This window comes from Parasteatoda tepidariorum, chromosome 1 (assembly GCF_982258835.1).
Source record: "Parasteatoda tepidariorum strain Cologne lab strain chromosome 1, Ptep-v5.0, whole genome shotgun sequence".
Classification (NCBI taxonomy): Eukaryota; Metazoa; Arthropoda; class Arachnida; order Araneae; family Theridiidae; genus Parasteatoda; species Parasteatoda tepidariorum.
In genome coordinates, this window is record NC_141755.1 from 101518602 (window position 1) to 101530853 (window position 12252).

Sequence of the window (12252 nt, forward strand, 5' to 3'; positions counted from 1 at the left end):
CAGACAAACAGTTCATGTATTTAAATCCTGAAAACTTATAAAATTATAAATAATTTATAAATCGATTCAAATTTTCTTTTAAAAGGAGATTAAAATAAAAAATTTTGCTTTTAGACAGAAATCAGCTCAAAAATTGTCGATTGCCTAGAAACTTTGAGATATTTTCTATTAACAATTAATTGAACCTCTCCGAGCAATCACAGGACATTATTTCAATTTTTTTACAGTCATTGGTTGCCTAGCAACCTAGTAAAATTGAGCTTTCCTCTTTTGAATTAGTCAATGGGTTATCTTAAAATATTTATTTGCGCAGGCGACTTTTTTTGGCGGTTTTCCGGACTATCGCCAAATATCTAAAGCTTTATTGCGACCCAATTTATGATACAATTTTTTTTAAATTTTGTCTACCCCCCCCCCTAATTCAAGTGTCTAGATTCCAAATATGTAAAAAATATATATATATGTTTATTCAGAGAAAGTACGTTTTTGTGTCTGATTTCGTAACTGTAACTTAATTAATAGTTAACACTTATTAAATAGCATATTTGAGGTCACCCCCAGGAACCATTAAGATTGACACTTAGTTCATGAAAATCTGATCATTAGAACAAAAGTTATTCGGAGTGATATTTTTTTTTTTTTTTTGCGGACTGTACATTCACTCATGTTCTTTCAACATGGGGAAGGCAATTTTTATTATAAAAATTTTATTGATTTTTTTTATCATAAGAAAGTGCTTAAAAGTATTTTTGAGTACTTATAAGGTGCTTATTTTTTGTGCTTTCAGTTTGAATATCTTTCCAACCCGATTTCACAAACTGTAGCTCTAAATTTTGATATTATGTTGAAATATTTGTGTTATAATTATTGCTTAGTAAGTATCCTCAGTGATTCTGTTTGTCTTGGGAAACTACTGGTCCTTAAAACACAGAACTTCCAAATTTCCTTTTTTACTATGAGCCTATAAGAATACCTATACCTATTTAAAATTATATTGATTATTTAAAACATTCAAATTTTCAAAAACTGAAAAATTATATGTGAAATAAAATCATTTTTAATTATAAAATTAATTTTAAAAAATTATAGAAAAAAATCAAGTTTGAAAAAAAAATGAAGATGATAAGCCGATAAATTCTCTACCTCTTTAAGTATCTATTAATGTGCATATTTATCAAGATTCTCTGAATTGATAGACTAAACAAATGATTTTAAAGCAAGGAAAGAGTTATATTTGAGCTATCAGGGCTTTTAATTAAGAGTGATATAACACTTGCAATAAGAAGAAAAAAAACTATCCAATTTGGTACTCAGAATTAGTTTATTTTCCTTGCACTGTAATTACATGGGTAAAAAAGATTTTTAAGTTTGATTCTATTCTGTCTATTTAAATCTGCTGATGTTACATTTTTTTCCCTCACAAGAAAATTACATGTCCTCTCTATAATTTTTGGAGTATTTGTTGTGCTATGGAAGAGAAATCGGTGCATAGTGTTGAAATCATTCTTTGTCGTCAGGGGTCTGTTTAGAAGAAATTTGAGTTCGTTAACAGACCCTTCACAAAATATCTTTTCATAAAAACAGACCCGTCACAAAATAATTTATCTTTTAATCGGACCCTTCACAAATTTGTTTAGCTTCATTATTGTTTTGTTAATCGAATAAACCCTTCCAGGGGGTGAGAAAGACGGTTCGAGGCAAACTAAGTTTCCCTACATTTAAATTCCAAACATAGTATTCTAAGAAAATATTTCTACTTTTACAAACATTGTGTTCGCATTCTTATTAATATTAAATCATAATTTTTTTTTGTGAATAAATAATTGATCAATTTATATTTATTCATGAACTTAATTAATGGAATATTATGTAAATAAAAATTAATTTCTGGCAATTTTTTAAATAAAATATTATAAATTTAAGAATTGTTTCACATTAAAAGTGATACATTACTAAGTTGTTTCCATTATTCCTCCGAAATGAAAATTCTGTGTTGAGCAGTATAGGCTAGATACCAAATATTTGTATGTTGCATCTCTAATTTAGTAGCAGCAATTGTTGAGCTGAGTCTTGTATCTATTTACAATTTAAAAACTTCTTGAAAGGTTTTTGTAATAATAGGACCCTGTTTTCGCAAATTCACAAAAGCAGGACCCTGGTTGAAAGAATGTAACTTAACGCTTATTTTATATTCACAAATTATGAATAGTTTTTACACAATTTTACAAAAACAGGACCTTTCACAAAATGTCTGGACAGACCCCTGGTCATGCATATCTTTCGAAACAAAGACTTTATTTAGCTATTGTCTTGGAGTATATTTTTGAATTTCTATTTGTAAACTATATATATATTTTTAATTATCGAGGATAGAATTAGTTTTTTTTTTTTTTTTTTTTTGCATGAAATAAAACAAAGGCTTGTTTAATCTATAGGAGAATAATTTTTTTCCTTCATGTTGTTAGGTCATCATAGATCTAAAAAGAATAAATGAGGGGAATACATCAAAATTGATTCACCCAAAAAAGTCCAATTTGCTGGTCCACATAGCAACTATAAAGAGAACTTGTTGATTTTGTTTGTGTATCACTTGTGATGCCTTTTACAAATTGTTTCATAGAAACTGGAATAAAATGGTTGAAATCAATGTCTTTAACAAAATAAAATGAGACAGTAATATCTAATGGTTTCTTTGATAATAAATACAACTAAATCATAGGTAAACCTATCACACATTTTTCCTTACCTACAGAAGAGACAAAATATCAATTGCCACCCAAATACCAGTGCATATTATTTTTATATGTACACCAGTGTATTTGTATTTTATTTTATAACCGTAGTTGAACAGCTGATCCAATTTTATGGGTTTACGACTACTAATGTTCAACTCCGTAGCCTTGTTATTTTGAACCCAATCCAGGAGACAAGGGAATTCCTGGAAGACGGCGACAACCTCCCACGGTTAGCCTGACGGCAAGGGGACTCTGACCCATGATCCGTCTACCACTGAAGATATTTCACGGCAGCACTGTGGTCGGGGCAAGCCTGATGCAGAATTCGTATCAACTGGGGTTCGAACCTGTTTCGCCACATTGAAAGGCGAAGGCTCTATCCCCTGAGCCATTGCGGCTCAATGTTGTATATATCAGGGGTGGCCAAGCTCCTTCAAATTTTGAAGTTTTTCGTGAGCCACAATTAAATATGTATTTTAAAGGTATAAAAAAAAATTACAGATATTATATTATGTACAGAAATTTCATTGAAAGCATATAAATAAAAGTACAAAATATGTGCATTGAATTTAAATATTAAAAATTAAGCACATTTATTTTACTTCTCTTGATAATTCTTTAAAATTTGGTGAATAATTGGTGACAGCACTTCTCAGTAATTCTTTGAATAGCTGGTTAGTTAATACTGATCGGTGTTTGGCTTTCGCGAATTTTAAAGTGGAATAAAATGATTCACATAATTACGTTCCGAATATTGAAATAATTCGACACACAGCCTTTTTTAATTCAGGATACTTCAATTCTGGTACAAAAAAAAAAAAAAACTTATTCTAGATTTTTGGACAAAATCTGATCATAGCATACAAACATGCACAGATATTTATCATCTGTACGCCATGCAAATATTGTAAATGATTTGTCTATATTGTTATATAGACAAATAATTTACTTTATTTATTCACATAACTTTACTCAATATTAAAAAGTGACCTGTTTAATTTTAGTAGCGCTTTTTCTTAACTAGTTTTGACACATAAAGTTTAGTCTTTTGTTTATTATCATTTGTTTGTTTTCTAATAATAATGCAGCTTGGAATCTTTTTTTGTATGCAATTGTATAAACGACCATTACTCTTAGTTCTTGTTATCTTATATTGGCATTTTTTTACACCCTTTTATAAATTAGTTGCATCAAGTAGTATAATTCTGTCTTGTATTTCAGCTTATGAAATCTTAGGCAATCCAATAAAGCGACAGTCTTACGACAGCGTAGACCCTGAATTTGATGACTCAGTACCTTCTGTCAACAACTTTTCAAAAGAAAACTTTTTTGAAGTGTTTCGACCAATTTTTGAAGCAAACTCCAGGTATTTGAAAATAGTGGAACTATTTTAAACTATATTATGAGAATCTGCATGCTGGAAGTATAATGGAGTCCTTCCTTACTTGTTTGCATACTTAATGTGTATTTTGTTATTATGTAACGTTTAGTATTTTATTATAAATCTTTGCAGATGGTCAATAAAACAACCTGTTCCAGCAATTGGAAATAAAAAATCTACATTTGAGGAAGTTGATACATTTTACAGCTTTTGGTATGTATTTACTTTTAGAAACTTTTATTTAACTTTCTTATTTATATTGTGGTATCACAAGTAGCAAGTCAACTGTTCAATGTGGATGCTCCATCGTTAGAGTTTTGGATCCTTTAAACAAAGTGATTCACTACCACACCAACAAACTTCTAAGGGCATTTAATTAAGAATTGCATAAGAACCAGACTGGAATCCTTGCACAACGCTAGGAGAGCTTTCCTATAACTGTGCTGTTTTTACGTGCGCCTGCAAAGAAGTATTTTTATTTATTATGTTAGTTATATGCTTTCTAAAAATTATTATTGAAAATGGCTTTCCAATTAATTCAGTATTAGATCTTGATTTAAAGATATGGCGCCTAATTTTACAAACTTGCCAAATCTTTAAATTAGAATTTAAAACCCAATACTGGACGTGGACCAATTTAAATGCCATTTTCGACAATAATTATTAGAAAACATGAAACTAAGATAATTTAGATAAATGAATATCAAAGATATGTATGGAACTAGTTCATAATAGGGAAGCACTCCTAACGACATACAATAACATTTCTAGCCGTGGGTTGTTAGACAATTCTGAATCATTATGTGCCTTACCTAGAAGTTTTTCAGTGTGGTAGTGATACATCCTGTACAGGGCAGACTGTGGTACTTTTTGCATCGTAATTTTTAACTTGAATGATAATATTTTGATTCATAATCTAAAGACAGCATTTAAATACAAAATACTTTTCATGCTGTTACATGTTTTTTCTAAGGATTCATATATAAAGACTTGTCAGTCTTTCAAGTAGAAATTAAACTATTATGTGACTTCTTTTTATAGCGTCAACATCTTGAAACTTTCTTTATGCTTTGGGTGAAAGTTTTATATTTGGACAAATTATATTATGTTATTCCTTGGGACTTGTCTCTTGGTGCTTTTCTGTATCAAAGTAAAATCACCTTATGAAATCAAAATATGGTCAATTTAAATCTCGCAGAAAAATATGCTAGTTGTAGTCGTGAATTTAAAATGGCAAAAAAATTTTAAAACATAGGCAAAGTTCTCCTTGCTCTAACCAAACCACTGTTTTCAAATTTTCTGATTCATTGCCCCACTCTGCATAACCAAATAAACTTAGTTCAATTGACTTTTAAGTTTATATTAAGAAAATTAAAGCAAAAACTAATTTTAGGTCATGAAGTTTTCTTTTCTAACCAAATCGTGCTTTGAATATTTTGCTGTGATGTTATATAAATTGGCTAAGTAACGAGAAACAATAATGATGCCAATGTTGCAGTTTGGTTTTTCAAAAGCTGTCAATGTCCCAAGGTATGACGGTAATATGTTACTCTATCCTTTCGCTAAAAAATTTTATCTGTACTCAAAAGCCTGATTGAAAAAATATGCGCCTTCGTCTTTTCTGAAAACACTAAAAAATATTATTTGAACGTTACCTGTGCAAGAAAAGATTTTTGGAAAAACATAATGCTGTTATACATTTTTCCTTACTTTTTTTCCTATCACTTACCTGCCAAGTCTCCTGTTTTTTAGCAAAGACTCATGTGTTTTACGACTATCTCCTGTTTACCCATATGTTCTCAAATTTCTCCGTATTTGTTGAAGAAATTTTAAAAATATAATAAAAAAATTGGTGATAAGATATCCATTGATGGCAAAAAATACATCTCTTATTCTTTAACAGATGGTGCTATTTCCAGTACTGGAGTATGTTGAGTGTTTATAGTTTAAGTAATTATAAATAATGGTTTAAATAAGTCTTCTATGGATTAAGATTTATATATATATATATTTTGTTTCACTAAATGTAAGTGCTTAGATTTCGAATTTCTCTTTTTGAGTTAATGATTATGCTTAATGTTTCAAAACTTTACTTGAAGAATAGAAATTGTTAAATCTCTGTTATTTTATTTCCCCAATGTTGGCATGTATGCTATCAGGAATAATGTTCTTGAGAATATTGTCCTATATTTCATAGATATATATTTTCTGTTTCATGTATATCTGAAGGTATGACTTTGAGTCCTGGAGAGAATATTCTTACTTGGATGAAGAGGAGAAAGAAAAAGGAGAAAAGTGAATAATAATAATTTTTGACTAAAATATTAATTTTTATTTAATATTAATGCTTATTCCATACACACTGGCAGCACTGGGCACTTTTCAAATTATGTAAAAAAAATGACTAACAGTCGCTAATTCGGAAGTCCATTGATAACTGTGTTAAGTCCAAGTAGTCATTTCTCTTTGTACATATAGTTCGTTCAACAGGAGTTCGCACTTGGCTCCACCTCATCGAACGAAGAGTTCTTTTCAGCTCCAGAGTAAGAGGAGAAATATCTCTGCGCCTCAAATTGAAACAACCCTTAATGCGCAACAAATACAAACAGTAAATAAATTTCTCAAAAAGGACAGACTATTCACTCAAAAGAGAGAAATGTCATCAAATTTATGAAAAATTTAATGTTAAAAAAAAATGCCCATGAAGATTGCAAAATAAATTTTTTTTTTTTTATGCGGTCGCTGAATAGCAACCTTGTTCAGGACTGTTCACATCCTTCTCCCAAAGATAGCGAAATAGCGGATATCACATGATGAAGGCGGAGCTAAGTGCCAACTCCTGGTGAAGGAACTATATCATATTTTCTACTTAAATAAAACAAATTTTTTACATTGAATTTTTGGACTATCTTTATGCATTTATGAGAAAAACTATCTGCAGTGCATATGTAGCATATTTTAACTATTCCTAAAATTCTCGTGTGAGAGAATGGCATTTTGTGACAGAAACATAAGAAAAAACTTGAAAAATTATTGGATAAAAAAGTGCCTTACTCCGTAATCACAAAGCAGTATGACTTATTTATTGTTGTCTTTCATGAATGATTTTGTTAATTTACTTTCCTATTTGCTCTTATTTTTACTTTATTTTTAGGCATATAGAAACTATTTAAAAATTTTTTTTTTTTTTTTAGTGTTGCCTTGTCTCAGTTAACATTAGTAATGTCCAAAATTTACTCTTGGTTAGAAAAATAATTTTGTATAGTCATCAAAAATTTTTACAATAATTTATGTTTATTCAAGTTACTGTTCAGAATTATAATTTGGCACAAACATTTTTACTTTGAATTAAATTTAAACCTAATTGTTTTGCCAGAACTTAAAATTATGTTCCCACATTTGGAAAACTTCCCTATTTCTGACTATTACGTAGTAAAAGTGTTTCCTTTCCAGATCAGGGTGTGATAATGTTAGTATTCAATATTTTTAAATTTCTAGATTTCTGAGGAAAATACAGTGAGAATTCTCAGACACTTAATAGCTTTGCACATACACAGCCACATAAATAGATTCTCGAAATTATTAACCTAATGAAAAGTTTTAAATAAAAATCCAGATACCTCTCAGACACTTCTAATTTTTTTTTGTTGTTAATTTTTAATGTAAAATTTATTTTATGCATTTAATAAGTTTCATAACAAAGAGAGAGAAAAATGGTTCAAGACTAATGAATATTGTTTGGCAAATGTTCTTTTATTATCAAAACTTTACTTGAATTTTGATTGTGAATTTTTTATAGTCGAGAAGAAAGAAAATGGATTGAAAAACAAAATAAAGCTGCTCGTCAGAGGTTAAAAAAGGAGGAAATGGCAAGGATAAGACAACTAGTTGGTGAATATAATTTATTTAATTTCAAATAAAAGCCCTGTGTAGGTTGATATTTTAATTACAATATAATTTTGTTGCATTGCAACTCTTTACTTCTAGAATAAACCTTAGAAGTTACATATTCTTCATAGAATTCTAGTTGAAGACCTGTTTTCCATAATTGTGAAAAAATGAATAAATCAGTTCTTAACTCTACGAAATGTACAAAATTGAAAATCTTGTACCAACACAATCATTAAGGCTAAAATAATTTTCATTATTTATTTTTTGGCCTTGCCGGTGGCTTTACGTTATTGAATTTTATTTTATTTTATAACTGTCGTTGAACAGCCAACCCAATTTTTCGGGTTTACGACTAATGTTCAACTCTGTAGTTTTGTAATTGTTAACCCAATCCAGAAGACAAGGGAACTCCTAAATCAAGTATTGGAAGAAATCTGCCTTCGGGGAAGACTTTTTAGTGGAACTAACACATATTTACATTACATTGAGTAAGAAAACCCCCACGATTCGCCTGTCGGCTAGGAGAACCCATGATCTGTCTACCGCTGAAGATATTTTATGTCAGCACTGTGGTCGGTGCAAGCCGGATGCGGAATTCATATTAATCAGCCATTGTTGGCATTCGAGTCCGGTTCACGACAGCCTTATTGGAGCTAAACTGGCTTTTAGTAGTTCATACCATCAAAGTAATGATTAATTATTCAATATCTTTTGGAATGATGTTGTTGCTCAAGGCTAACTCATGATATGTACTCAGATTCAGACTTATCCCTTTCTAAGACCTATAAAACACCTCTTTCCATATTATCTATAGTAAAACTGCACAATATTAATGCAGTTTTAGTAGCTACTGAATATTACCTGCATTAGTACATTTGGTATTAATTAAAATTGCAAAAGTGCCTATTACCAAAATTAATTAAGCACTATTGGCGTCAATAATAGTGTAATGATTTTTTATGACCTTCCTGGACGAGTTAGTGCCTTTGTCATAAAAAGAAAGTATTCTTTGTTACGAGTTCAGTATTATGTTTTAAATGGTGCTAATTCAGAGTGAAATATGTTAAAAATTAGAAGAAGGGCTATTCCATGGTAACTTACGTTACATTCACAGAAACTTTATTGCACTGAGAGCTTAGAAGCAAACAAATAATACTAATATACAATCTAAAATAAAGTGATTTCTTAAAATTACAATCAAAACCAAAAGGAACCTAATTAGAATAATTAATATTTTTCAATTTAAGTAGTGTAAAAATCTAAAACTAGTGTGGTAACTTACGTTACTGAAAAAGGAATGGTATAAATTTGCAATATGCTTGAAGGCAAAATTCTGTTCTTATACAAATGTTAATTGATTAAGATTATATGTATCATTTTACTGACAAGTTTAAATATTTATTATGCCTAGATTTAAGATTTTATTTCAAAAGTTAAATTAAATATGATTTTTTAAATGGGTAACTTACGTTACAGTAACTTACGTTACGAAATTCCCTTTGCATCAAATTTTTACTCCAATAATGTACAAATGCAAATTAGTATAGTGCAAGGGAGAAAAAGTGTACATGAAGTAAACTCAAAAAACTTTTGATTTACACACTTAATTCAGACATTACTATGCACACTTATAATGTCCTCTGTTATTAACTAGTATAGGGGCTCAATTCTTTTCACCAGGCTTTCTTTCTGGTAGAATATTTCATCTCTTTTTCCTGGTCATTTCCAATAGATTCCCACAGCAGCCATTTCATTGACTTTAAATTCTTGCTCTTCAACAGACATTACCACACCAGTATATAACATTTCCTCGTATCTAACCATATACCAATCTCCAGCTTTTATTTTGGATTCATCATTTTGTTTTTCAAGATCTGTCACTTAAAAAACCCTTCTAGTATACCTTCTTGAACTTTTAAATGGTGGATCCGCTTAATGTTTTTAATCTGTGGAGCTTTTGAGAATAGACTACACAGATTAACTTTTTCTGAAGCTTCTTAATATCTTCTGGTGTGATTTCTACCATATTTATTTTTGTTCAATGCTCTTGTGTTGCTGCCCCAAACTCAGAGGCATTGATGGCAATATGTTTTCTTTTCAATACGACATTTCTTCCACTTCCACTACACGTCATTTCTTACACTTTAATAGATCCACCTGTCCCATCAACAGGACTCCTGCTGTGTGACGTGGCAAAATAATTCCACATCAATATTTTTCCATGATGAATCTCAAAAACAGGTAAGACCGGAGTTATATATCGATTCTTGAACTGACTCCCTGGCCCATCTGACCAGATGTGAACATTTTTGATATCCACCGGCACACATTCTCCAGACCAGCACTCATCTGTTTTTTCTGAACATAAAAATAATTTTCTGAAGAATTGCGTAAGATGGAACATTATGGAATTTTCTGAAGGTTTCAGCAGCTTATCCGAAGTTTTCGTGATACTTACAAAGACAAACATTTCTAGGAGGTTTGTTACTAAGCAAGACATGCTTTGGACGGAGCTCAAAGGACTTAGTTTTCCAATTTTGCATTCTCGATTTTTTTTCCATAAACATTTGGTACATTTCTCGAACTGAATGAAGAAGATACTTTCTTGTATAATCTTTTAAAGCTTGTACTTTCTTCTTGCCACCATTAGCTTGAAGAGAGATTTCGTCCAACTTTGAAAACATATGAATGCCAACACCCAATAAAATGATTTAATGCAAAGATTTTCAATAAAATTAATATCATAAGGCAGTGTTAATTTATTTAAACTTTGTTATTGTAACTGGATACATCTTATTTAGTTTATATGCCAATTTTCAAGAGAAATGAACTCATTTCACATTGGTAACTTACATTACATGCAATTCAGTAACTTACGTTACATATATTGAATAGTGCACAAAACAATAAATAAATAATATTTGAAAGCAAAACTATTGCTACTTATTTAGTGCTAGCCTCTAAATAGAAAAAATAATATTCTTACTTTTGTATCACATGTTTTTTTTTACACATAAAAACTTTTCCTAGTTTTTGGTAACTTACGTTACAGGCATTAATGTTTAGTTGAAATTTATATAATTAAGTGAATTTAACAACAAAAAGTTATTTTAACACTGCACAATACTTCTACTAAGTGTAATAAACAATATTTATTCTTTGGAACATTTTGAAAGGAAGATAATGTTAACTTACTGATTTTCAGAATCTGACCATGTTCTTCACCCAAATCAGAACAAGCAAATGCCAATGTTCAATGGGGTACCAACACTAAAAAACTGAATTCTCAAAATTTTTTTTTATAAATTATCAAACTTCAAACCTTTCTAATTCAGAAAAAATCCAAAATAATAACATTATTCTTATTTGAATTTTCCGATGCTTTTCCCCTTTTTCATGGAATCGCCCAGAATCATTGATTTAATTATTCAAAATTGATAATTATGGGTAGCAATTTAAAATAATTAGAAAAGGAACATGAACAAAATGATAGAGCATAAATTAGGTAGTAAGTATTATTGGTGATTGTTAGCCAAAAACTCAGCAAATCCGTCGCATTAAGTCCAATAACCGTGTTAAGAAAAAATTAATTGATAATTAATCATCAAAATTATGACATAGTACAACTAAGAATTTCCGACTCAACCTAGATTAACTCTTGAGAAATCTGAACATGATAATACAGAAAGTTTTATGAGTGTTTCTAGTAAAACAATTTTAATTTCGTTATATCTTTCCTGATAGTAGAAATCAAAGTGGATAATAGTAGAAATCAAGGTGGATATTTTTTTTTCTGTTTCTCTTATGCACTTTTTGCAACTTTGCTGTTTCATTTTCAATTTTGTGAGTAACTATTATAATTTTATTTTTCAAAGATCAGATTTTTTTTTTAAAAATAAAAAATACTTTTATTTTTTATTGATGGTGGCTTATTTTCCCCTCTAAATTTAGCAATACAAAATATCAAGAATTTCAGTATTGAATAATAAAAACAAATAGTGATTACATGCTCTCTTGCACGCTTTTCCCACTTTGCTATGTCAGTTTTTTGACATTATTTGTTTATCTTTTATAATTTCTATGGAACCGAATTTCGGTTTTTCGTCCTCTATAGTAATTATTTTATTATCGATTGCTGTATTTTTTGTTTTTATTAGAGGACAACATTTTCCCAGAAAGTAAGGTATTGTTAAAAATTTAGGTTTTCTGTACTCAAGTATCAGGAAATTTCATAGATCTGAAGTT

General features: G+C 29.7%; 1 protein-coding gene across 2 annotated transcripts in view; it reads left to right on the forward strand.

Annotated features, from left to right (window-relative positions):
* LOC107439585 (dnaJ homolog subfamily C member 2) overlaps positions 1-12252 on the forward strand; it is a 62339-nt gene that overhangs the window by 23465 nt on the left and 26622 nt on the right. For both annotated transcript variants that reach the window (XM_043051721.3, XM_087149693.1), the window contains exons 5-8: positions 3957-4101; positions 4249-4329; positions 6346-6411; positions 7916-8007. In XM_043051721.3, the coding sequence (XP_042907655.2) occupies positions 3957-4101; positions 4249-4329; positions 6346-6411; positions 7916-8007 (384 nt within the window). The remainder of the gene's footprint in view (positions 1-3956; positions 4102-4248; positions 4330-6345; positions 6412-7915; positions 8008-12252) is intronic.